Genomic DNA, 23,211 nt, shown 5'->3' with positions numbered 1-23,211 from the left:
CTTTTGCACTGCTTTTATTGTGTTCCCTAAGTTGGGATGTTTTGTGCCTTCATTTTCATTGAATTCTAGAAAGTCTTCGATTTCTTCTTGCACCAGTGGTCACCGAGCATAGCATTGTTCAGTTTCTATCAGATTGTATGCTTTCTGTTGTTTTCTTGTTGATGTAGTCCAGCTTTAGTCCATGGTGACCTTATTAGATGCAAAAGTTTTTTGGGGGGATTGTTGTTGGTTCTTTTTTTCCCTTTTCTTTTATCTGTTGATGTAGATCTGTATCTATATATGTTCAATTTTGGAGAACATTCCATGAGATGCTGAGACGGTACATATTTTTTATTTGTGTGAAAGGTTCTGTAGATATCTGTTAGGTCCATTTGGTACATGCCATCTATGAGTTGCATAATTTTTCAGTTTAGTTTCTCTTTTGGTGACATGTCCTTTGGTCATAATAGTGATAATATGTAGTTGATGCCCCCTACTCTTAATTTGTGAGGTTTGAGGTGTGGTTTAAGCTTTAGCCAAATTAGTAAATGTTTCTTTTATGAAGCAGGATGCCCTTGCATCTCAGGCATTGTTCAGAATTGAGACATCATGTTGGTGTATTTTCCTTTGATTTGTATGCAGTGTCCTTTCCCATCTCTTTTGATTATTTCTGATCGAAGGTCTATTTTACCAGTTATTAGATTGACTGCTTCAGCTTGTGTCTTGGGTCCATTTGCTTTTCAGTCCTTTGGTTCAGCCCTTTATTTTGTGGTAGTTTTTATCTTTGTGGCTGAGTTCCGTTTCGATATGCAACAGAACGATAGATTCTGTTTATACATCTGCTCTCTTAGACCCTGTCTTTTTGTTTGGCAAGTGAATCTGTTCCTGTTCAGAGGTATTAATGACTAACGATTGCTTTTACTTATTATTTTGATGTTGGTTTGCATGTCTTTCTCTTCTATTGGTTTTGCTGTGTGATTATTAATTTCTTCTGTTTTGTTGAGTTCAGTTACTCTACTTGTCTTGGAGTTTTGCTTGTAGCATCCCTGGTAGGTATGGATTAGTAGAAAGATATAGTTTGTATTTGGTTTTGTCACAAAATATCTTTTTACTCCATGTATGTTGTTTGAAAATTTTGTTAAGTGTTGTAGTCTGGGCTGACAGTTGTAGTCTCTTAGGGTCTAGAAGACATCTCATTGGCACTTCTGGCTTTTAATTCTCTGTTGAGAAGTTCGGTATATTTCTGATTGGTTTGCCTTTATATGTAATATGTTACTTGCCTCTTTCTCCTTGCCGCTTTTTAATTTTCTCTCTTTTTTGGTGGATTTACTGTTTTGGTTATTATGTAGCTGGAGGATTTTCTTTTCTGGCACAATAAAGTATTATTTGTACTTTAAGCTTCTTGTGTGTAGATAGGCATCTTTTTCTTGAAGTTTGGGATGTTTTCTTCTATGATGTTGTTGAGGATATTTTCTGTGCCTTTACTCTGGGAAACTTCTTCCATTCCTATTTTTCATAGATTTGGTCCTAATTTCACATCCTGCTTGTCAGGCTGTGTCTTTTTAGTGGGGAAGATGAGTTCACTTATATTGAGAGATATTAATAGCCAATGAGTGTTAATTCCTACCATTCTCGTTTTGTGAAGAGATTATTATGTGTTGGGAACACTAATCAATTTGGTGTTCTGTGAGGTTCTTTTATGTTCATAAGCATTCTTTCTTTACGTTGTATAAATTATCTTCTATGATTTTGCTGAACATATGTTCTCATCCTTGGAGCTCGTACTCTCCACTTTTGCTCATGGCTATTATTCTTAGTAGGAAATTTCACAGTGTCTCAGACTACCTGAACATTTTGGGTCAGTCATTTTTTTAGGTAACCTTTTCTTTGGATGATGTATTAATTTCTTAAAGTATATATTCTATGCCTGAGATCATCTCTTCCAATTCTTTTATTGTGTTGGCTGTGCTTCTGTTCTTGTTCTCTTTTGTAGATTTTCCATCTCCAAGGTTCCATCAGTTTGTTTCCTTTATTTCTTTTTTTATCATTTGCAGGTATTGACATGTTTTATTCATTTTTCACCTGTTTGATTATATTTTCCTGTACATTTTAAGGGATTTATTAATTTCTCCTTTAAATTCCTCTATCATATCAATAAGATTGGTTTCAAAGTAATTTCATTGTGCTTTGATTGTGTTAGGATATCCAGGTCTTGCTGTAGTAGGATATCTGGGCTCAGGATGTGTCATGTTGATTTGGCTCTTGTTGAATGTATTCTCATGCTGGCCCTCAGCCAACTGTTTATCCCTGGGTGTTTTTCAGGTGCAGTGTCCTGAGGTGGGCTCTGGGTTTTTCTCTTTTTACGGGTGAAGTTGAGACATTGTCTCACTAAATTGTAGTTCTGTTTGTCTAAGGAATCACAGTGATCAATGTGTTTTTGCTTCCTCAGTGTTGGTATTCATGTTATGCACCACCAGACCCAATCTGTTATTCTTTCCAGAATCATTAGCCCAGAGTAAAAAGAATCACAGTTGATTATATTCATACTGGTAAGGATTGGGCTTTCTGTCATTCTGAGAGAGTTCAGTTAGGATCATCGCAATTGTTTATGGCTATTTATTTCTAGACATTAATGTTTGATAAATTGCTGTCATCCTTGATTTGAAATATATAGGGAATGGATTGGTTCTAAGTGAAGTAATTGGCTACAAATGAATATTTACTCTAGAATACTCTCTAGATTGCTCTTATAGACATTGATACTAATAATGAGTCTGATTATTCGTAATATTCTTCTATACTTGTAATAATACATTCTTTGTTTTTATTTTCAGAAGTATTTGTTTTTAACGATGAAAGGCCTTTGTCCCGGTAAGGTTTAACAATACATTAATACTAGAGAAATGCAAAGATAATAAGTAAATTATTTTGGGTATACTTTGAGACTTGTGTCTTACAGGTCCCACAATATTCTGAATATAATTTTAGGTTGAAAACTTGTTCGGTGTATTTCATAAGAAAATGAAAATTATACTCACCCACCATTTCCAAGAACAAACTATACAGTTTTTAAAAAGAGCCTGCTAGGATTAACTGTGCAAGTTAGTGTCTACTTAAGATTCTTTGGCTTTTCAAAGCCTTACTAAATACTTGTGCACTAAGACCCACACTCATAGTTATCATTTCAGTCATTCATCTTGTCTGACATGTTACATAATTTGGAATGATTCTCAGTGAGTCATTACTAGAGGATGGCAACAATTTCTTTTCTCCTTTGGCACCAGCTATGAATGCAAAGATGTAGCATATATCATAGATGTTGGAAGACACCCATGAGTTGCAGTCCATCCAATGACAGGCTGAGAGAATTTGAAGATGGATGTTAAGAATTCTCTCTGTACATTTATTGGGTGTTATGGTTATTCTGAAGGGATGGATATGTACAGGATTTTGTGTGTCTAGATGAACAAACTATATCTTATCTTGGTGGGCGGTTTATGTCCTTATAAGTTAGTTATAAGTTAATTGTGCGAATGTATTGTTCATTCAGTAATTAACATATGACTCTGGTTGCTGGGTTACAGTTTGTTGAGTCATGACTTCACTGGGTTGTTGGGAGTGTGAGAAGAGTCTGTGACAGGAATCCGTGCTAGGCTATAGAATGCTTGGGGCTAGCTTGACATTTGGCCACACTAGCATGGCCCACGGAACGTGATGTGGGTTTCAGGTTGGGAACAACCCTTTATGGAGACAGTGTGTGAAAATGGAGGACAGAGAAACATCTAGAGCATGTGATTCCACCTGGCATGGGAACTCGAGGGAATCATTCACCTTTTAATTATTCCACAAGTCCCATGTCTTCCTGAAAGTTCCACCCGTCAATTATCCATTCATATGATCTGCTTTCCACAGTAACAGATCCTTTGAATCTCAATAGGTTAGCTGAATGTATAGAACTAAATGACCATGTGACAATTATTTATCTCTGTATAAAAGGGGTTTTTGCCTTCCACATCAGTTGGACATGAACATACAGGTGAAGGCCCATCCATTCCTGTCCAGGATGCTAGGTTAGACACTGGTTTGGTAGAAAATTAAAAGGTGTATTTCAAGCTAATTCTGTTTTCATTAAGAGTAATTACCTCCATAAGAGAAGACAATTATGTTGTTCTCTTTATTTGGGCTCTACATCAGGAAAACATTTTATAAATACTATCAAATGACTTATTTCCTCCATGTTTAAAATTTCCTAAATCATACAAGCTAATGTCAAAAATCAAGATTCAAACTTTTCCATACTAAAACTGTTCAAAGACTCCTTGCAAAATATGCATTTTAACTTATACTTGGAAGTGCAAACAGTTTCACAGTCTCAATGCGCTTAGTCTTATTGTTCTTTTTTTTCTGTTATTACCTTATTATGTTCATAAAAATGCATAAATGGCACAGAAACAGGCATATTGTGACTTCAGGATTCATTCATGCATGAGTTAAGAAGGAGCAGCTTGAACATTACAAAAGCAGTGGTGGGTTTTGAAGAGTTCTAGCAGCAACAGAAATCTACTTGATGTTCGACAAGCAAACCACTTGGGTGATACCATCATAGATAGTGAAATATTCACAAAGTATCATGGGAAAAGGTGCTTTGTTGCATCAGGGGCAGAGACTGTTATGATTAATGTAGTCAGGGGACTAATTCCATTGCATCTACAGATTAAAAATATCACTTGGTATAGCTATGAGAGCAAAAGCTGGAAAGGTGTGTGTGTGTGTGTGTGTGTGTGTGTGTGTGTGTGTGTGTGTGCAACTGTGTAATGGTTTCATTAGGCTAATTTTGTGTTGCTAAATTCCTTCCTTTTTTTCCACATGGGAAAAAGTTGAAAGGAAAGTATTCCCAGACTTGTAATGTAATATAAGTTAGGAAATCAAACAAGAAGTAATTCAATGCATTGGATTAATGTTTAATATGAATATTAACATAACATTCTTAAAATACCCCACAGTCGAGTAAGATCACCAAGACAGCTAAAATCCATTCTGAAAACATCTATCCAGCATAATTCAGGTAAGATTAAGTGTAAGTCCTCTACTGATTCTACCCTTACTATAAAAAGAATAAGGAAATCAAATACGAATATATTTATATTCTTTGTTCACTTGGTGGCAACCATTTTTAGACTATAGATTTATTAAGGTATTGTTTCTAAGAAATGTCAAATTCAAATTATACCGTCTGATGTGTTAGCTTCTTCAAATTGAACTACTGATGCGTGTAGTGTCTTTTGATACAAAATATACACTATTCCATGATTTGTGTCTTCTCTAGACACATAGCAGTACGTTGACTTTGTAATAAAATACATTTTTATTTCAGTTTTTTATATATAATATATATATATGATTAATGCTACGTATTATAGGTGTTAGTGTCTGTAAAATATGATAAGGTTAAAAAACAAACCAAAGAGACCCTGTGAGAGAGAGACCCAACCGCCTGGTCAGGTGTGCACTCCTGAGGCTGCAGAGCGGAAGAGAACACCAACACTGCTCACCCCTGCCCACATCCCTGGCCCAAGAGGAAACTGTATAAGGCCTCTGGGCTCCCGTGGGGGAGGGCCCAGGAGCGGCAGGACCCGTGCCTAAGACACCGCCGGACCCTGAAGGAAACAGACCGGATAAACAGTTCTCTGCACCCAAATCCCGTGGGAGGGAGAGCTGAACCTTCAGAGAGGCAGACAAGCCTGGGAAACCAGAAGAGACTGCTCTCTGCACACACATCTTGGACGCCAGAGGAAAAAGCCAAAGACCATCTGGAACCCTGGTGCACTGAAGCTCCCGGAAACGGCGGCACAGGTCTTCCTGGTTGCTGCCGCTGCAGAGAGCCCGTGGGCAGCACCCCACGAGCGAACTTGAGCCTCGGGACCACAGGTAAGACCAACTTTTCTGCTGCAAGAAAGCTGCCTGGTGAACTCAAGACACAGGCCCACAGGAACAGCTGAAGACCTGTAGAGAGGAAAAACTACACGCCGGAAAGCAGAACACTCTGTCCCCATAACTGGCTGAAAGAGAGGAAAACAGGTCTACAGCACTCCTGACACACAGGCTTATAGGACAGTCTAGCCACTGTCAGAAATAGCAGAACAAAGTAACACTAGAGATAATCTGATGGCGAGTGGCAAGCGCAGCAACCCAAGCAACAGAAACCAAGACTACATGGCACCATCGGAGCCCAATTCTCCCATCAAAACAAACATGGAATATCCAAACACACCAGAAAAGCAAGATCTAGTTTCAAAATCATTTTTGATCATGATGCTGGAGGACTTCAAGAACGACGTGAAGAACTCCCTTAGAGAACAAGTAGAAGCCTACAGAGAGGAATCCCAAAAATGCCTGAAAGAATCGCAAAAATCCCAAAAAGAATTCCAGGAAAACATAAATAAACAAGTAGAAGCCCATAGACAGGAGACACAAAAATCCCTGAAAGAATTCCAGGAAAACATAAATAAACAAGTAGAAGCCCGTAGAGAGGAGACACAAAAATCCCTGAAAGAATTCCAGGAAAACACAATCAAACAGTTGAAGGAATTAAAAATGGAAATAGAAGCAATCAAGAAAGAACACATGGAAACAACCCTGGATATAGAAAACCAAAAGAAGAGACAAGGAGCTGTAGATACAAGCTTCACCAACAGAATACAAGAGATGGAAGAGAGAATCTCAGGAGCAGAAGATTCCATAGAAATCATTGACTCAACTGTCAAAGATAATGTAAAGCGGAAAAAGCTACTGGTCCAAAACATACAGGAAATCCAGGACTCAATGAGAAGATCAAACCTAAGGATAATAGGTATAGAAGAGAGTGAAGACTCCCAGCTCAAAGGACCAGAAAATATCTTCAACAAAATCATAGAAGAAAACTTCCCTAACCTAAAAAAAGAGATACCCATAGACATACAAGAAGCCTACAGAACTCCAAATAGATTGGACCAGAAAAGAAACAGCTCCCGTCACATAATTGTCAAAACACCAAACGCACAAAACAAAGAAAGAATATTAAAAGCAGTAAAGGAAAAAGGTCAAGTAACATATAAAGGGAGACCTATCAGAATCACACCAGACTTCTCGCCAGAAACTATGAAGGCCAGAAGATCCTGGACTGATGTCATACAGACCCTAAGAGAACACAAATGCCAGCCCAGGTTACTGTATCCTGCAAAACTCTCAATTAACATTGATGGAGAAACCAAGATATTCCATGACAAAACCAAATTTACACAATATCTTTCTACAAATCCAGCACTACAAAGGATAATAAATGGTAAAGCCCAACATAAGGAGGCAAGCTATACCCTAGAAGAAGCAAGAAACTAATCGTCTTGGCAACAAAACAAAGAGAATGAAAGCACACAAACATAACCTCACATCCAAATATGAAGATAACGGGAAGCAATAACCACTATTCCTTAATATCTCTCTATATCAATGGCCTCAACTCCCCAATAAAAAGACATAGATTAACAAACTGGATACGCAACGAGGACCCTGCATTCTGCTGCCTACAGGAAACACACCTCAGAGACAAAGACAGACACTACCTCAGAGTGAAAGGCTGGAAAACAACTTTCCAAGCAAATGGTCAGAAGAAGCAAGCTGGAGTAGCCATTCTAATATCAAATAAAATCAATTTTCAACTAAAAGTCATCAGAAAAGATAAGGAAGGACACTCCATATTCATCAAAGGAAAAATCCACCAAGATGAACTCTCAATCCTAAATATCTATGCCCCAAATACAAGGGCACCTACATACGTAAAAGAAACCTTACTAAAGCTCAAAACACACATTGCACCTCACACAATAATAGTGGGAGATTTCAACACCCCACTCTCATCAATGGACAGATCATGGAAACAGAAATTACACAGAGACGTAGACAGACTAAGAGAAGTCATGAGCCAAATGGACTTAACGGATATTTATAGAACATTCTATCCTAAAGCAAAAGGATATACCTTCTTCTCAGCTCCTCATGGTACTTTCTCCAAAATTGACCATATAATTGGTCAAAAAACGGGCCTCAACAAGTACAGAAAGATAGAAATAATCCCATGCGTGCTATCGGACCACCACGGCCCAAAACTGGTCTTCAATAACAATAAGGGAAGAATGCCCACATATACGTGGAAATTGAACAATGCTCTACTCAATGATAACCTGGTCAAGGAAGAAATAAAGAAAGAAATTAAAAACTTTTTAGAATTTAATGAAAATGAAGATACAACATACCCAAACTTATGGGACACAATGAAAGCTGTGCTAAGAGGAAAACTCATAGCGCTGAGTGCTCTGCAGAAAGAAACAGGACAGAGCATATGTCAGCAGCTTGACAGCACACCTAAAAGCTCTAGAACAGAAAGAAGCACATACACCCAGGAGGAGTAGAAGGCAGGAAATAATCAAACTCAGAGCTGAAATCAACCAAGTAGAAACAAAAAGGACCATAGAAAGAATCAACAGAACCAAAAGTTGGTTCTTTGAGAAAATCAACAAGATAGATAAACCCTTAGCCAGATTAACGAGAGGACACAGAGAGTGCGTCCAAATTAACAAAATCAGAAATGAAAAGGGAGACATAACTACAGATTCAGAGAAAATTCAAAAAATCATCAGATCTTACTATAAAAACCTATATTCAACAAAACTTGAAAATCTTCAGGAAAAGGAAAATTTCCTAGACAGATACCAGGTACCGAAGTTAAATCAGGAACAGATAAAGCAGTTAAACAACCCCATAACTCCTAAGGAACTAGAAGCAGTCATTAAAGGTCTTCCACCAAAAAGAGACCAGGTCCAGACGGGTTTAGTGCAGAATTCTATCAGACCTTCATAGAAGACCTCGGACCAATATTATCCAAACTATTCCACCAAATTGAAACATATGGAGCACTACCGAATTCCTTCTACGAAGCCACAATTACTTTTATACCTAAACCACACAAAGACACAACAAAGAAAGATAATTTGAGACCAATTTCCCTTATGAATATCGACGCAAAAATACTCAATAAAATTCTGGCAAACCGAATTCAAGAGCACATCAAAACAATCATCCACCATGATCAAGTAGGCTTCATCCCAGGCATGCAGGGATGGTTTAATATACGGAAAACCATCAACGTGATCCATTATATAAACAAACTGAAAGAACAGAACCACATGATTATTTCATTAGATGCTGAGAAAGCATTTGACAAAATTCAACACCCCTTCATGATAAAAGTCCTGGAAAGAATAGTAATTCAAGGCCCATACCTAAACATAGTAAAAGCCATATACAGCAAACCAGTTGCTAACACTAAATTAAATGGAGAGAAACTTGAAGCAATCCCACTAAAATCAGGGACTAGACAAGGCTGCCCACTCTCTCCCTACTTATTCAATATAGTTCTTGAAGTTCTAGCCAGAGCAATCAGACAAAAAAGGAGATCAAGGGGATACAGATCGGAAAAGAAGAGGTCAAAATATCACTAAATAAACAACTTCAGCAAAGTGGCTGGGTATAAAATTAACTCAAATAAATCAGTTGCCTTCCTCTATACAAAAGAGAAACAAGCCGAGAAAGAAATTAGGGAAACGACACCCTTCATAATAGACCCAAATAATATAAAGTACCTCGGTGTGACTTTAACCAAGCAAGTAAAAGATCTGTACAATAAGAACTACAAGACACTGAAGAAGGAAATTGAAGAAGACCTCAGAAGATGGAAAGATCTCCCATGCTCATGGATTGGCAGGATTAATATAGTAAAAATGGCCATTTTACCAAAAGCAATCTACAGATTCAATGCAATCCCCATCAAAATACCAATCCATTTCTTCAAAGAGTTAGACAGAACAATTTGCAAATTCATCTGGAATAACAAAAAACCCAGGATAGCTAAAGCTATCCTCAACAATAAAAGGACTTCAGGGGGAATCACTATCCCTGAACTCAAGCAGTATTACAGAGCAATACTGATAAAAACTGCATGGTATTGGTACACAGACAGACAGATAGACCAATGGACTAGAATTGAAGACCCAGAAATGAACCCACACACCTATGGTCACTTGATTTTTGACAAAGGAACCAAAACCATCCAATGGAAAAAAGATAGCATTTTCAGCAAATGGTGCTGGTTCAACTGGAGGTCAACATGTAGAAGAATGCAGATCGATCCATGCTTATCACCCTGTACAAAGCTTAAGTCCAAGTGGATCAAGGACCTCCACATCAAACCAGACACACTCAAACTAATAGAAGAAAAACTAGGGAAGCATCTGGAACACATGGGCACTGGAAAAAATTTCCTGAACAAAACACCAATGGCTTATGCTCTAAGATCAAGAATCGACAAATGGGATCTCATAAAACTACAAAGCTTCTGTAAGGCAAAGGACACTGTGGTTAGGACAAAACGGCAACCAACAGATTGGGAAAAGATCTTTACCAATCCTACAACAGATAGAGGCCTTATATCCAAAATATACAAAGAACTCAAGAAGTTAGACCGCAGGGAGACAAATAACCCTATTAAAAAATGGGGTTCAGAGCTAAACAAAGAATTCACAGCTGAGGAATGCCGAATGGCTGAGAAACACCTAAAGAAATGTTCAACATCTTTAGTCATAAGGGAAATGCAAATCAAAACAACCCTGAGATTTCACCTCACACCAGTGAGAATGGCTAAGATCAAAAACTCAGGTGACAGCAGATGCTGGCGAGGATGTGGAGAAAGAGGAACACTCCTCCATTGTTGGTGGGATTGCAGACTGGTACAACCATTCTGGAAATCAGTCTGGAGGTTCCTCAGAAAATTGGACATTGAACTGCCTGAGGATCCAGCTATACCTCTCTTGGGCATATACCCAAAAGATGCCTCAACATATAAAAGAGACATGTGCTCCACTATGTTCATCGCAGCCTTATTTATAATAGCCAGAAAATGGAAAGAACCCAGATGCCCTTCAACAGAGGAATGGATACAGAAAATGTGGTACATCTACACAATGAAATATTACTCAGCTATCAAAAACAACGAGTTTATGAAATTCATAGGCAAATGGTTGGAACTGGAAAATATCATCCTGAGTGAGCTAACCCAATCACAGAAAGACATACATGGTATGCACTCATTGATAAGTGGCTATTAGCCCAAATGCTTGAATTACCCTAGATTTCTAGAACAAATGAAACTCAAGACGTATGATCAAAATGTGAATGCTTCACTCCTTCTTTAAATGAGGAAAAAGAATACCCTTGGCAGGGAAGGGAGAGGCAAAGATTAAAACAGAGACTGAAGGAACACCCATTCAGAGCCTGCCCCACATGTGGCCCATACATATACAGCCACCCAATTAGACAAGATGGATGAAGCAAAGAAGTGCAGACCGACAGGAGCCGGATGTAGATCGCTCCTGAGAGACACAGCCAGAATACAGCAAATACAGAGGCGAATGCCAGCAGCAAACCACTGAACTGAGAATAGGTCCCCCGTTGAAGGAATCAGAGAAAGAACTGGAAGAGCTTGAAGGGGCTCGAGACCCCAAAAGTACAAGAATGCCAAGCAACCAGAGCTTCCAGGGACTAAGCCACTACCTAAAGACTATACATGGACTGACCCTGGACTCTGACCCCATAGGTAGCAATGAATATCCTAGTAAGAGCACCAGTGGAAGGGGAAGCCCTGGGTCCTGCTAAGACTGAACCCACAGTGAACTAGACTATGGGGGGAGGGCAGCAATGGGGGGAGGGTTGGGAGGGGAACAACCATAAGGAAGGGGAGGGGGGAGGGCGATGTTTGCCCGGAAACCGGGAAAAGGGAATAACACTTGAAATGTATATAAGAAATACTCAAGTTAATAAAAAAAAAAACAAACCAAAAACAGTATTCAATTACTTTCATTATGTTTTGGAGACTAAATGTTTTAGCATAATCTGGAATTTTTCCCTTCATAATATTTCAATCATACTTATTTGATAATTCATAGATTATCTTATAGTTATTTTTAGTTGTCTTCCATTTAATGTGAATATCTTGATATTATAAATATCTGGTTCACTCAGGAACCTTTGGAGAAGTGAATGGTGTGTGAGATTTGTAGGTTGTGCTGGGGAATGAAAACTGATATTCTTAGCATTCAATGAAAGCAGCCTCCATATGGGCTACTCTGACAGCACCTTTTCCCTGTAGTCCTATTAATTAGCAAAAGATATAGTGATACTTGATTTATATGCTGCAAGACAAAATTTCCAGTAAAAACAACATTGACACAGTAGATGGAAGGTTGAAAAACCACATCATTCTCCAGTACACAGCACTGAATGATCCCTTGATTGAGTCTGAATAAGATTAGATTCCAACAGGGGGAGAAGCACCACAGAATTTATCCTTTCAGCAACCTACACCACAGCATCTCTCATACCTACTGTGCCTTTGGAGAGAGCCAGCCAGAGAATAGTGTAGAGGAACCTAAATGACCCTCTTCACATAACCCTGAGGGAAACAGAATTATCGTAATGTGGGTGTCTTTTTTTAAAATGTATTTCAGCACTGGAGTTTTGTTTGTGTTGTCGAGGACTGTAAGAGGCCCCACACATGCTGAGCATACGGTCCACCATAGAAACATTGTCTCAGCCCATTTGTTGATAGGACAAAAACTTGCTCTGGTCATGGGCAATGCCAAGGGGTGTGCAGTGGAGTTTTACATACTGTAAAGGAAATGAACTAGGGTTGTTCATTCTCTGAAGCATGTTTCAAGGGCAGGCTTTATCCAGAGAGTGAAACTTGAGACACACTATGGTTTATATGTGGAAATATATTTTAAAAATGTTTTATGTGAGATTGCTGCTCTATCTGCAAGTTTCTTTCATGCTTCTCTCTCTGGAGTAATAATTCATGTTGCATAACTACTAAGGAAGTCTTTCCAGTTGCTCTTGCCATGGCCGGCAATGGAAGTTGATGTTGAACTTCTTTTTGATGGAAATGAGCTAGGGGTCAATGCTAGATCTGAGGGCCCTTAACATCTTCTTCAGAAGATCTCGACTACAGTAACACACTGATCTCTCAAGAGCTTTGTCACACTTGCAGCTGGTAATGTTTTGTAAAGGTCTTTGGGTCTCCTATATTTGACTGTCCTGCAATGACAGTCACCAGAGACTGTGCTTCCCGGTGGTAGCAATGAATGTTCCTCCACAGTGAAGGAAGTTCAAGTCGACCTTTGTAGCAGCCCCTTTCACTGCTGTACAAGATGAGCATGCTCACTTAGAGCGCTGCAAACATCCCTAGTCCAGAGGCAAAAAGCAGCAGTGGCAACATGACGCTGTCCTTTTAACCCTTCACTATGGGACAACAATTCAGGCTAAGATGGTAATTTCTGTGTCTGATAGTGATCAGGATCATAGGTAATTTGCACAACAATTTTTATAAGTAGTAACTTTTGATGAAATTTTCTATTTGTCTTTAAAATATACAAGAAATGGAAAGGAAGGTTTTTGCATATATTTATTATTTGCAAATAATTACTCACTTTAAAGGCTTTTCATAAATGGTGCCAAAAGATATAGGGTCACAAATATTAGCCTTTGCACTTATTGTCATGTTTCCTATAGTTGTTTAGTGACAAATTTTGCTTCCCTATTTAGAAGCTGGTATGCAACTTACAGGAAGATCACCGTGGTAAGAATGTGTGCATTGTACAATACATTAATCTGTAAAAAGTATAATGTTCAGAACATGACACTGTCTTTGCCTCTGTGTACAACGATTTCAGCTTCTTTATTTCTTCTATAATCACAAGCTAAACAATTATTTGTAGAGCAAACCATGTTCAAACTACTAGACCTATCTCCCACACAGCATGAGATATGGACAAACATCCTTAGGTAGGGAGATGATTCAGTGGATAAAGTGCTTGCCATGAGTCTGTGAGAATGAAGGTTGGATTCTCAGAATCCACATGAAGTCTGATGATCTCAAGTGCATCTGAATCCTGGGGCACTTATGATGAGGCAGGAGGTGGTGACAGAGAATCCCCTGAAGTTTACTGGATAGTTTGCCTGGGTTTCTTATTCACGAAGAAGGGATTGAGCCACAAAACTGAGGTTGGAAGAATGTTGCATGCTGCTATTCTAAAGGCTCCCTGACAAGCCCTCCTTTGTTGTTCCTAGGTGTGTGAATGTGGATAATGTCAGCTCTACCTCCTCTGTGAAGGTAAAATGCTTCTTTGTGAAATTAATTTTCTTATGAATTTTGTTATAATTCAGCAATAGTGTAACTGGGATCAGTTTTATATGGAAAATTGCTCAACGGAGTCTACATTGTAGATGTGGAGATTTCTACAAACTGCAAGTGAGCAGTAAGTCCTTGTGGGTAGTGGTGGCCAATAAGAGAATGGACTCAAAAGACATAGTGAGTGGAAGATTGAGCACAGTCCTTGTACAATAGAAGATGTCTGATGTTTGACAAGTATTGTTTGCAGAGATGAGTACACATTTGACTGATTTTAAAATGTGACTGTTACTAGACCATAATATTTCTTTTTTAAAAATTCTTTATTAGATATATTTCTTTACTTTTCCAATGTTTTTCCCCTTCCCGGTTTCCTGTCCATGAGCCCCCATCCCTTCCCCCTCACTTCTCCCATACGGGTTTTCCTGGGCTGGAGAGATGGCTCAGTGGTTAAGAGCACTGACTGCTCTTCCAGAGGTCTTGATGAATCCAATTCCCAGCAACCACATGGTGGCTCACAACCATCTATAATGAGATCTGATGATCTCTCCTGGTGTGTCTGAAGACAGCTACAGTGTACTTATATATAATAAGTACTTCTTAGTAAGTCCAGACATTTCTATAATCCAGGAATCTCCTAAGTGACTTGACCCTCAGGAAAATGCATGCAGTTTTTTTCATCTTTATTAACTTGGGTATTTCTTATTTAGATTTCGATTCTTAATCTGTTTTCGGGTTTCTGGCCAACATCTCCCTAAACCCTCCCCATCCCCCTAGCCCCTCCCTGTCGCCTTCTCTATGTGTGTTCCCCTCCCCATCCTCCCCCCATTACCGTCCTCCTCTGCTAAGTTGTAAGTAGGCATATTAGAAGATATTTTATATTTAATAATGAATTTTAATTTTCATGTGTCAATATCCTGTAATTCCTAAGTAATAAAGTTGATTTAAAAGCATGCATCCTAAAAGAAAAGAGTTAATTTCGGGACCAAATAAAAAGTTAACTGTCCCCTCTGCATTGCAGGGAGAATCAGGGAGAAAGATCCACATAAAACCTAAGAAGAGCCAGAAGAGTTTTAGAAAATCTGGAGTTTATGTGTCTTCTCGGGTAGACCCAATTCCTGAAGTATGGGAAGAAAATACATCTCCAACGGTAATCCCCACTGATCTGAGAAGTAACCTATTTCCTTTTGTGAAGGGGAGTGATGGGTGTTTGTGCCTATGCCTTCCTAGTGCAAGTAGTGAACGAGTAGAGAAAGATCAGCCTTGAGCATTCCCTTCACACTCTCCATATCCTCACTCCTTGCCAGTCACTGCATTAGGCAGTGCTTCTCAACCTTCCTAACGCTGTGACCTTTAATACAGTTCCTCATGCTGTGGTGATTCCCAACCATACAACTGTTTTGTTGCTACTGCATCAGTGTCAGATTGATAAAATCATCAACTGTAATGTCGTATTGGTATTTTCAGAAGGTCTTTGCCAACCTGTGTGAGACTGTTCTATGCCCTCCTCCAATAGTGTATGACAGACAGGTTGAGAATCACTGTCATAAAATGTAATAATAGTAAATTAGACTATGGAAACAGAAGAAAAAACAGAAAATGAGCATGTTTTTAACTCACTGAAGAGAACTCAAAAATACAGAAACCAAATAGTACATGCTCCTGGAAATAGGTACAGTCAATATGAAGGCGACCACCATAGTTGTGTTTCATTTACTTTGGATTGACTGACTTTATGTGTGTGAATGTTTTGCGTGTATTCTGTCTGTATACCATGTGCGTGTGCTTCCCACAAAAATCAGAAGAGGTCATTTCATCCTTTGTTCTTGTTGTTCCAGAACTTTGTCAACCAATATTATGTGTTTTACAAAGCAAAGCCAGGTGTCCTGGAGGAGCAATGAATGTTTTAAACTCCTCATCCCCTTTTACAGCACACAGATTTAATATGTTTGATAGGGAAAAAGATTAAAATTATCATCAGGGGAAATAAGAAGTCAGTCTTCTGATATTTCTTAACTTCCTGGACAGGACCTCAGCATTCTGGTTTTACCCATTGAAGTCCAAAGTACTTATAGGCAGGATGCCCACAACAGGTGGCTGGGTATGTTGGTGTACACAGTTAATTCACGAACTCATAAAGCAGGCAGGGTGGTCTCTGTCAGTTCAAGGACGTCCTGTTCTTAATTTATTTGGGGAGCAGGAGAATGTAAGTTGAATTGTGGGTATCAAAAGATAACTTGTATGAATCAATCTTTCCCTTCCTCTGTTTCCAGTCTCAGGTATCAAATTCAAGTTATCAGTCAGGCTGCCAAGTAGGTTTATCACATTTGTAGCATGATTTACACTTTGGTTAGCATTAACAGACAAACAGTAGATCAACTCTGCATGTGTGTGTGTGGGGGGGAGGGTTATTTAACATTAACACAAATGCTAAGCAGTGCATGGAAGGATCAGACAAAGAGATGGGAGTTCATGTGTTTGAACACTTGGCCACTGTTTGGGAGATTGTTTAACTTTTGGGGTCTGGCCTCGCTAGCAGAAGGTTTTCAGTGGTAGATTTTAATGGCTGTGACTACTTGTGGTACCAGTACTGTGTTATCTGCTTCCCGGTCTACCAGCCTGTGAGAACCAATAATGTACTGCCAAAAGTCAGGCCTCCCTGTTCCTTCCTTGAAATAAGTGACTGGTTTTCCCCATCAGATATTTTGTCACAGAAAGTACAGAAACAAATTCAAAAGTAACAGTCATCTTTCCTGTTTAAATCCCCTTTCGGAAGTTACAAAGCAAGCAGAAGGGTGTGTCTGCTGATCTTACACACACTACTTACTCCTTACTCCACTGCATACTGTCAACACGTAGCTAATTACCTTCCTCTAGACCTCTAATTTCATCATTAGGAAAGAGGAAGTTCAGATATAATTATTACACATAATGGAATCATTAGAAACTGTAAATTTATAGAAATCAAACTCAAATGCTCTTCCTTTATGCCTAGATCAATTTGGTTTCCAATTAACTACTAGAGGTGATGAACCTGAGTAATTTTTATTCTAGGAAGAACTTAGCAAAGACATGGAACTCAGGTACTTTTTATTTTTATTTTTATTTTTTTCTTTATTAACTTGAGTATTTCTTATTTACATTTTGATTGTATTTCCCTTTCCCGATTTCCAGGCCAACGTCCCCCTAGCCCCTCCCCCCTGCTCCCCTCCCCATCCTCCTCCCATTACCTCCCTCCCCCTAACAATCTTGTTCACTGGGAGTTCAGTCTTAGTAGGACTAGGGGCTTCCCCTTCCACTGGTGCTCTTACTAGGATATTCATTGCTACCTATGAGGTCAGAGCCCAGGGTCAGTCCATGTATAGTCTTTGGGTAGTGGCTTAGTCCCTGGAAGCTCTGGTTGCTTGGCATTGTTGTTCATATGGGGTCTCAAGCCCCTTCATGCTCTTCCAGTCCTTTCTCTGATTCCTTCAACGGGGGTCCCGTTCTCAGTTCAGTGGTTTCATGCTGGCATTCGCCTATGTATTTGCTGTATTCTGGCTGTGTCTCTCAGGAGAGATCTACATTCTGCTCCTGTCGGCCTGTACTTCTTTACTTCATCCATCTTGTCTAACTGGATGGCTGTATATGTGTGGGCCACATGTGGGGCAGGCTCTGAATGGGTGTTCCTTCTGCCTCTGTTTTAAACTTTGCCTCTCTATTCCCTGCCAAGGGTATTCTTGTTCCCCTTTTAAAGAAGGAGTGAAGCATTCACATTTTGATCATCAATCTTGAGTTTCATTTGTTCTAGGCATCTAGGGTAATTCAAGCATTTGGGCTAATAGCCACTTATCAATGAGTGCATGCCATGTGTGTTTTTCTGTGATTGGGTTACCTCACTCAGGATGATATTTTCCAGTTCCGACCATTTGCCTATGAATTTCATAAAGTCATTGTTTTTGATAGCTGAGTAATATTCCATTGTGTAGATGTACCACATTTTCTGTATCCATTCCTCTGTTGAAGGGCATTTGGGTTCTTTCCAGCTTCTGGCTATTATAAATAATGCTGCTATGAACATAGTGGAGCACGTGTCTTTTTTATAAGTTGGGGCATCTTTTGGGTATATGCCCAAGAGAGGTATAGCTGGGTCCTCGGGTAGTTCAATGTCCAATTTTCTGAGGAGCCTCCAGACTGATTTCCAGAATGGTTGTACCAGTCTGCAATCCCACCACATCCTTGCCAGCATTTGCTGTCACCTGAGTTTCTGATCTTAGCCATTCTCACTGGTGTGAGATGAAATCACAGGGTTGTTTTGATTTGCATTTCTCTTATGACTAAAGATGTTGAACATTTCTTTAGGTTTTTCCCAGCCATTCAGCATTCCCCAGCTGTGAATTCTTTGTTTCGCTCTGAACCCCATTTTTTAGTAGGGTTATTTGTCTCCCTGAGGTCTAACTTCTTGAGTTCTTTGTCTATTTTGGATATAAGCCCTCTATCTGTTGTAGGATTGGTAAAGATCTTTTCCCAATCTGTTGGTTGCCGTTTTGTCCTAACAACAGTGTCCTTTGCCTTACAGAAGCTTTCCAGTTTTATGAGATCCTGTTTGTCCGTTCTTGATCTTAGAGCATAAGCCATTGGTGTTTTGTTCAGTAAATTTTCTCCAGTGCCCATATGTTCCAGATGCTTTCCCACTTTTTCTTCTTTTGTTTGAGTGTATCTGGTTTGATGTGGAGGTCCTTGATCCACTTGGACTTAAGCTTTGTACAGGGTGATAAGCATGGATCGATCTGCATTCTTCTACATGTTGACCTTCTGTTTAACTGCACCATTTGCTGAAAATGCTATGTTTTTTTCTATTGGATGGTTTTGGCTCCTTTGTCAAAAATCAAGTGCCCATAGGTGTGTGGGTTCATTTCTGGGTCTTCAATTCTAGTCTGTTGGTCTATCTGTCTGTCTCTGTACCAATACCATGCAGTTTTTATCACTATTACTCTGCAATACTGCTTGAGTTCAGAGATAGTGATTCCCCCTGAAGTCCTTTTATTGTTGAGGATAGTTTTAGCTATCCTGGGTTTTTTGTTATTCCAGAGGAATTTGCAAATTGTTCTAACTCTGTGAAGAATTTGATTGGTATTTTGATGGGGATTGCATTGAATCTGTAGATCACTTTTGGTAAAATGTCCATTTTTACTATATTAATCCTGCCAATCCATGAGCATGGGAGATCTTTCCATCTTCTGAGGTCTTCTTCAATTTCTTTCTTCAGAGACTTGAAGTTCTTATTGTACAGATCTTTTACTTGCTTGGTTAAAGTCACACTGAGGTACTTTATATTCTTTGGGACTATTATGAAGGGTGTCGTTTCCCTAATTTCTTTCTCGGCTTGTTTCTCTTTTGTGTAGAGGAAGGCTACTGATTTATTTGAGTTAATTTTATACCCAGCCACTTTGCTGAAGTTTTTTATCAGGTGTAGTAGTTCTCTGGTGGAACTTTTGGGATGAACCATAGAATATGAAGGAGAGAGAATATTACAAAATCGTTATTTAGAGGAGAAGCAGAGCAAAACATCAGAGGCCAAGAAACACATTTTGTCACTTCTTTTTATATATTTCCATCTTAAAGGGTACCATGAGTTTAGATCCCAAAGAGCAGAATAGTGGTAAGTTTAAACCTAAGAATGTCCACATTGAAGATTTTTAAAGACTCTGGGCCGTTTACTCATCCTGAAAGGAAGCAGACGTTACTGAATATCATTGAATGTAGTGCTAAATATCGACGGAATACAGAAATAGTTTGGGGACTATAAATCAAGGTCCTGACTTTATCAGAAGGGTGATGAAATGAATAAAATCAGTGAATTTTAAATCAAAAATAACAATGATAATTTTCCTTATAGGATGAAAAAACTAAAATGGAAAATTTCCATTCCGTGCCTTCTGAGGCTGCTGCTGATGTTGGACCTTCCACTTCTACTGCTGACAGCCTGGATGCTGCTGAGCCTGCGCAGAATGAGTCCACCAAAGAGGCTGCCAGTCTGACTGCAGTTGAGCCTGAGCCAACTAAGTCCACCATTGCCGCTGACAGTCTGACTGCAGTTGAGCCTGCGCCAACTAAGTCCACCATTGCCACTGACAGTCTGACTGCAGTTGAGCCTGCGCAGACTAAGTCCCCCAAGGAGGCTGCCAGTCTGACTGCAGCTGAGCCTGCACTGACTAAGTCCACCAAGGATGCTGCCAGTCTGACTGCAGCTGAGCCTGCGCCGACTAAGTCCACCACTGCCGCTGACAGTCTGACTGCAGTTGAGCCTGTGCCGACTAAGTCCACCAATGCCGCTGACAGTCTGACTGCAGTTGAGCCTGTGCCGACTAAGTCCACCACTGCCGCTGCCAGTCTGACTGCAGCTGAGCTTGCGCCGACTAAGTCCACCAATTCCGCTGACAGTCTGACTGCAGATGAGCCCGAGCTGTCCCATACAAATGCTGATGACAGTACTGTGTCAGGTGACTCAGGACCAGCTAGTCACATTGGATTGGATTATGTAGTTGATTTACCTCTTTACAAGGAGAGTACAAGGTACAAACCCCATGCTGACCCAGAGCCCACTCCTGGTTCCTGCACTTGTTATTCCCTTGACTCCATTCAAATGACTAACCTGACTCTTTTGATATCCCTTAGTGAAGAAGAAATATTTTATACTGCTTCTTCAGATGAGGAATCTTCTTTTATTCCTGACATAGAAGAAGGTCTGCCTGCTACTCAGGCACCTGTTGATAATTTTGATGCTTCTGCGTCAGCTGAACCAATAAACCACAGCATGAACCCTCTCAGGGTGGGTGGATATCTTCGGGCACCAGCGATAGCACACATCCCCTTTTTGCCTTTTTTATGGCTTGTATCCTCACTTTTCTCTGTCATAACATGGATGAAAATCCAAATTCAACATGCATGGCATGAAGAAAATGGCCAAGGAGCTCCCACTGACAAAAAAGTTGGATCAGATTAGTTAGACAAAAATAGTAGCTTAAAATAGATGAATTTTTTTCCCTTGAAACCTAGGTCTGTTTTGTTAATAAATTTCATGCTTCTATAGGGCTATTCATGAATAACCTAGAACCTGAAACTTTTTTTCAATTTATATATTTTTAGTAACATGATAAATCCAGTTTGGACAAATACAAGTGACATGTAAAACTGTTTTCTGATTGGTTGTTTTCTAGTCTAGAATGAGGAGATTATGGTCACTCCCAGTGAAGACCTTGTGTTTCCTGAATGACTAAGCAGGGGTAACTTCCTGTTAAATGTTATTGTCTATTTAATGCTGTCATTCTGAACTCTGACTTCTGAGGTTAGCATAGCCTTTGACCGCAACATTCCAAAAGAAGCAACTTCTGAGATTAAAAATAACAAGAGAAGCATCCACCTTCTCACTGTTTCTCACTACATTGATCCCGATGATAATGATACTGATGTTGTTGATGCTGGGCATGACAATATCACCAGTGATGTGCCTGATGATACTGTTGATAATTCTTGTTTTTCTTCTAGTGGCTGCAGCTCCTGATCCCTAGACCCTTGATGTTCCTCCAGGATCGATTGGAATGCCACAGCAGTCTGTGTGGGAGAATTGATCATATATATAAATTGTAGAGTTAAAGGTATAATGTGATAGTAGACTGAAGTAAAAATTTATTGTTTCACTGGAGACTCAGTTGTGCCATGTGATGCTTCCTAGAAAAAATGTTCAATTATTTTCAATTTTATTTTTTACTTGTTTACTTTACATCCTGCTCACTGCCCCCTCCCTGTCAGCCTCTCCCACAATCCTTCCCTTGCGCCCCGCCTCCTTCTCCTCTGAGAGGGTAGGGGCCACTTGGTTATCTTCCCACCCTGGAACATGAAGTCTCTGTGAGACTATGCCCTTCCTCTCCCACTGAGTCCAGACAAGGCCGTCTAGATAGAAGGACATATCCCGCATACGGGCAACAGCTTTAAGGATAGTCCCTGCTGCAGTTTTTTTTGGGACTCACACGAAGATCGAGCTCCATATGTGCTACCTATGTGTGTGGAGGCTTAGGACCAGCCTCTGTATATTCTTTGGTTGGTGGATCAGTCTCTAAGAGCCCTAAGAGTCCAGGTCAATCGATTTTGTTAGTCTTCCTGTTGCGTTCTTATCCTCTGAGGGACTGCAATCCTTCTACTTTTTCTTCCATAAGAGTCTTCAAGATCCATCCAATTTTAGCTGTGGGTGTGTACATCTAAGTCAGCTGCTGGGTGCAACCTCTCCAGACAGCCTCTGCTAGACTCTGTCTGCTAGCATAACAGGGTATCATTCAGAGTCAGGGACTGTCGCTTGTTCAAGGGATCAGTTTCAAGTTGGGTGGGTTATTGGTTGGCTGTTCCCTCAGTCTCCCCTCCAGCCCTATTCCTTCATTTCCTGTAGACAGGAAAAAATTTGGATTTAAAGTTTTGTGGTTGGGTCGATGTTCCAGTTGCTCCACTGGGCTTCCTGCATAGCTAGAAGAGCCAGGATCCCCATGCTCTGTATCCCCAGTGCAGTGAGTCACAAGCTCCAGTGATTCTTGTTGCCTCCCCTACCTCAGTGTCTGTCTCTCTCTGAGGTCGCCTCCTCACTCACCACCCCTATCTGTTGCAGATTTCCATTCATTATCATAGTTCCCTCCCCCTCCCCACACTGGACCCTCAGTGACCCTATTCCTTCCTTTCTCCTTTCCCAACTGCTTCCCTTCATCCATATGCCTTCCATGACCCTTCCATATTCTCAATTATCCTTTCTTGTGCCCTTCTTTTGTTCAGTCTTCTTGGCTCTGTGGAGTGTAGCACTGGGCATCCTTTATTTTATAGGCTCCTTACTGAGAGGGGAGAGGTCATGCTTAGCTTCCTTTTCACTGAGCCCCACTGGATTGCATACCTACTTTAGGCTCCTAGGCATATGAGAGCTGCGTACCTGAAGACAGCAG

At 39.9% G+C, this 23,211-nt stretch overlaps 1 protein-coding gene across 1 annotated transcript; it reads left to right on the top strand.

The window, feature by feature from the left end:
* Window positions 1-2,822: 2,822 nt before the first annotated feature.
* On the top strand, window positions 2,823-21,320 carry LOC148000479 (uncharacterized). The gene is made up of 7 exons (XM_087589399.1): window positions 2,823-2,850; window positions 4,983-5,044; window positions 13,666-13,699; window positions 14,191-14,233; window positions 15,273-15,401; window positions 20,130-20,806; window positions 20,909-21,320. Exons 3-7 carry the CDS (start codon window positions 13,674-13,676, stop codon window positions 21,234-21,236), a joined length of 1,203 nt encoding a protein of 400 aa, XP_087445525.1. The 5' UTR covers window positions 2,823-2,850; window positions 4,983-5,044; window positions 13,666-13,673; the 3' UTR covers window positions 21,237-21,320.
* Window positions 21,321-23,211: the final 1,891 nt, after the last annotated feature.

Source organism: Rattus norvegicus, chromosome 16, assembly GCF_021556685.1.
Source record: "Rattus norvegicus strain SHRSP/BbbUtx chromosome 16, alternate assembly SHRSP_T2T, whole genome shotgun sequence".
Lineage (NCBI taxonomy): Eukaryota > Metazoa > Chordata > Mammalia > Rodentia > Muridae > Rattus > Rattus norvegicus.
The sequence above is the reverse complement of the archived record's forward strand: the minus strand, read 5'-3'. Positions and strand labels throughout refer to the sequence as shown.

Coding starts and splice junctions, on each gene's coding strand:
- LOC148000479 (XM_087589399.1), top strand. CDS start 13,674: ATGCAACTTACAGGAAGATCACCGTG. Junction 13,700..14,190: donor CTTACAGGAAGATCACCGTG/GTAAGAATGTGT, acceptor TGTTGTTCCTAG/GTGTGTGAATGTGGATAATG. Junction 14,234..15,272: donor GCTCTACCTCCTCTGTGAAG/GTAAAATGCTTC, acceptor TCTGCATTGCAG/GGAGAATCAGGGAGAAAGAT.